Source organism: Pezoporus wallicus, unplaced genomic scaffold (genome assembly GCF_028554395.1).
Source record: "Pezoporus wallicus isolate ANWC-B61680 ecotype Strahan unplaced genomic scaffold, APGP_CSIRO_Pwel_v1 contig_14492, whole genome shotgun sequence".
NCBI classification, from domain to species: Eukaryota; Metazoa; Chordata; class Aves; order Psittaciformes; family Psittacidae; genus Pezoporus; species Pezoporus wallicus.
The window spans coordinates 1-3,898 of NW_026638470.1; the positions used below are offsets into that span (position 1 = coordinate 1).

Sequence of the window (3,898 nt, forward strand, 5' to 3'; positions counted from 1 at the left end):
GCATAGAGCCCCATGGACACCCCATAGAGCCCCATAGGCACCTATAGAGCCCCATAGGCACCTATAGAGCCCCACAGACCCCCATAGGCGCCCCCTAGAGCCCCATGGACACCCCATAGAGCCCCATAGGCACCTATAGAGCCCCATAGGCACCTATAGAGGCCCCACAGACCCCCATAGGCACCCCATAGAGCCCCATGGACACCCCATAGAGCCCCATAGAGCTACACAGACACCCCATAGAGCCACATAAGCCCCATAGACACCCATAGAACCCTATAGACACACCATAGGCACCCTATTAACACCTATAGAGCCCCATAGACCCCCATAGGCACCTATAGAGCCCCATAGGCACCCCATAGACCGCCCATAGGCACCTATAGACCCCCATAGGCACCCCAAGGACCCTCACAGGCACCCATAGACCCCCATAGGCACCCCATAGAGCCCCATAGACACCCCATAGACCCCCCATAGGCACCCATAGAGCCCCATAGACACCCCATAGAGCCCCATAGACCCCCACAGACCCCTATAGGCACCCCATAGACCCCTGATAGGCCCCCATAGACCCCATAGGCACCGCATAGGCACCCATAGAGCCCCATAGACACCCCATAGAGCCCCATAGACCCCCACAGACCCCTATAGGCACCCCATAGACCCCTGATAGGCCCCCATAGACCCCATAGGCACCCCATAGGCACCCATAGAGCCCCATAGGCACCCCATAGAGCCCCATAGACGCCATAGATCCCTATAGGGCCCCATAGAGCCCCATAGACCCCTTGGAGGACTAAAGGGGGGGGGGGGGGGGGGGGGCAACTTGGCGTCAAACCCTCAGCGCGCATGCGCATAGCGGGAGGGGGAGAGGGCGGAGCGTGCGCATGCGCGGGGCGGCCGCCGGGACTCTTTCCCTCCGCGGAGGGACTATTTTCTCCCTCTTTTCCCCTTTTCGACGCGATTTAACCCAAACCAACGCTAAACACGTGGAGAAATAACGCCTGATTTGGTTAAATTTGGGTGGTTTTAGGGGGAAAACCAAGCGGGAGGGGCAGGAACCCCCGCGGATGGCGGCGCGGCGGAAGGAGACGGGGCCGAACGGGGCCGCGCTGCGTCCGCCGTCTCCCTCCGCCCCTCAGAGGGCTCCGCTGAGGGGGGGGGGGGGAAGCGGCGGCTTTAAACGGCGTTTGAAGGCGTTGGAACGCGTTGAAACGCGTTTAAACGCCCCCAAACGCCTTCCCCTCCCCCTCCGTTGGGCGCCATGCTGAAGCAGCCGCCGCCCCCTTCCCCCCCCAGCCCCAACGGCGGCCTCAGCCCCGGGGGGGGGCGAGGGGGAGGCCTCAGGTAATGGCGGCCTATGGGGAATGGGGGGGGGGGGTTATGGGGTTATGGGGGGGTTATGGGGGGTCATTGGGGTGGTTGTGGGGCTGGTCATGGGGTTATGGGGTGGTTGTGGGGTTACTTATGGGGTTATGGGTGGTTATGGGGTAATGGGGGTGGTTGTGGGGTTGGTCATGGGGTTGGGGCTGGGGGGTGTGGGGCTGCTTATGGGTTATGGGGGGGTTGTGGGGCTGGTCATGGGGTTATGGGGGGGTGGGGCTGCTTATGGGGTTATGGGGTTGTGGGGGTGGTTATGGGGTTATGGGGGTGGTTGTGGGGCTGGTTATGGGGTTATAGGGGTGGTTGTGGGGCTGGTTATGGGGTGGGGGGCTGGTTATGGGGTTATAGGGGTGGTTGTGGGTCTGGTTATGGGGGGGTTGTGGGGTTGGTTATGGGGAGGTTATGGGGTTATGGGGGGTTGTGTGGGGGTTATGGGGTTGTGGGTCTGGTTATGGGATGGTTGTGGGGGGATTATGGGGGTTTATGGGGTTGTGGGGGGGTTATGGGGGTGGTTATGGGGTTTTTGTGGGGGGGTTATGGGGGTGGTTGTGGGGTTATGGGAGTGGTTGTGGGGTTATGGGGGTGGTTGTGGGGTTATGGGGGTGGTTGTGGGGTTATGGGGGTGGTTGTGGGGTTATGGGGGTGGTTGTGGGGCTGGTTATGGGGTTAGGGGTGGTTGTGGGGCTGGTGGGGTTATGTGGTTATGTGGTTATGGGGGGGTCAGGGGTGGTTATGGGGTTATGGGGGTGGTTGTGAGGTTCCGGGGGTGGTTGTGGGGCTGGTTATGGGGTTAGTTGTGGGGTTATGGGGGTGAGTTTGGGTTGGAGGGGTTATGTGGGTGGTTATAGGTTTGGGAGGGGGTTATGGGGCTGTGGGTTGGTTATGGGGCTGGTAATGGGGTTAAGGCCTCACTTATGGGGCTGGAGGGGGTTATGGGGCTGGTAATGGGGCTTGAATGGGGCTTGGGGGATATGGGGCTGGTTATGGGGCTAAGGCCTCACTTATGGGGTTGGAGGGGATTATGGGGGTGGGGGTGGGGTTATGGGGCTGGATATGGGGCAGTTCTATGGGAGCCTTATTAACGGGTCTGTTCCACCCCTTTAGGAGCCAGAGCACAGGGAAGGCCCCCCCCCAAGTGCCGGTGAGTGACCCACAAGTGGGGGGGGGTCCTGCCCCCTAAGCTATGGGGCGGGGGGGGGTTATGGGGCGGCTTTGACCCCTTGGGCCCCATTGCAGGTGTTCGAGGGGGTTTATAACAACTCAAGGATGCTGCACGTGCTGACGGCGGCCGTGGTGAGATGTGGGGCAGGCTATGGGGCTGGGATGGAGTTATGGGGCTGGTTATGTGCTTGGGAGTGAGCTATGGGGCCGGCTGTGGAGCTGGTTATAGGGCTAGGAGGGGGTTAGGGGGTTGGTTATGGGACTGTGAGGGAGCTATGGGGTTGGCTGTGGGGCTGGGAGTGGGCTATGGGGCTGGCTGTGGGGCTAGGAGGAAGTTATGGGGCTCGTTATGGGGCTGGGATGGAGCTATGGGACAGGTTATGGGGATGGGAGGGAGTTAGGGGGCTGGGAGGGGGCCAATGGGCTGGCTATGGGGCTGGTTATGGGGTTGGGAGGGAGCTGTGGGGCTGGCTGTTGGGCTGGGACAGGGCTATGGGGCTGGTTATGTGCCTGGGGGGGAGTTATGGGGCTGAGGGGCAGTTATGGGGCTGGTTGTGGGGGTAAAGGGAGAGTTATGGGGCTCGGGGTTGTTTCTATGGGGTTTATGTAGTTTTCTGTGGGGTTCTATGGTGTTTCTATAGGTCCTTATGGGGCTCTATGGAAATCTATGGGGTTGCTATGGGGTTTGTATGGGTTTCTATGGGATCTCTATTGGTTTCTATCTATGAGTTTCTCTTTGTGGGTCTCTGTGGGTCCCTATGGGTCCCTATGGGTCCCTATGGGTCCCTATGGGTCTCTATGGGTCTCTATGGGTCCCTATGGGTCTCTGTGGGTTCCTATGGGTCCCTATGGGTCTGTGCCCCACAGGGCTCCACGTGCGAGGTCACCGTCCGAAGCGGCAGCTCCTTCGAGGGCATCTTCAAGACCCTGAGCTCCAAAGTGAGACCCAAACCCCCCTGAACTCCCCCCATAGACCCCTATAGGCACCCCATAGACCCCATAGACCTCCCATAGTCTCTATAGGCACCCCATAGACCCCGTAGCCCCCCCATAGCCCCTATAGGCCCCCCATAGACCCCATAGCCCCTCCATAACTTCTATAGGCACCCCATAGAATCCCCATAGACCCCCCCATAGTTTTTATAGGCACCCCATAGACCCCCCATAGCCCCTATAGGCACCCCATAGACCCCCCATAGCTTCTACAGGCACCCCATAGACCCCCCCATAGTCCCTATAGGCACCCCATAGACCTCTCATAGCCTCTATAGGCACCCCGTAGACCTTATAGAGCCTCCATAGTCCTTATAGGCACCCCAAAGACCCCGCATAGCTCCTATAGGCATCCCAT

The 3,898-nt window shown here is 59.9% G+C and overlaps 1 protein-coding gene across 1 annotated transcript; it reads left to right on the plus strand.

Moving 5' to 3' along the window:
• The first annotated feature begins 1,267 nt into the window (after positions 1 to 1,267).
• Positions 1,268 to 3,511, plus strand: LOC130599990 (ataxin-2-like protein). Its single transcript, XM_057410878.1, has 4 exons — positions 1,268 to 1,350; positions 2,491 to 2,527; positions 2,623 to 2,679; positions 3,415 to 3,511. The coding sequence occupies exons 1-4, from the start codon at positions 1,268 to 1,270 to the stop codon at positions 3,505 to 3,507; spliced, it is 270 nt and encodes an 89-aa protein (XP_057266861.1). The 3' UTR covers positions 3,508 to 3,511.
• The last annotated feature ends 387 nt before the right edge of the window (positions 3,512 to 3,898 follow it).

Coding starts and splice junctions, on each gene's coding strand:
- LOC130599990 (XM_057410878.1), top strand. CDS start 1,268: ATGCTGAAGCAGCCGCCGCCCCCTTCCCCCCCCAGCCCCAACGGCGGC. Junction 1,351..2,490: donor GGGCGAGGGGGAGGCCTCAG/GTAATGGCGGCC, acceptor CCACCCCTTTAG/GAGCCAGAGCACAGGGAAGG. Junction 2,680..3,414: donor ACGTGCTGACGGCGGCCGTG/GTGAGATGTGGG, acceptor TGTGCCCCACAG/GGCTCCACGTGCGAGGTCAC.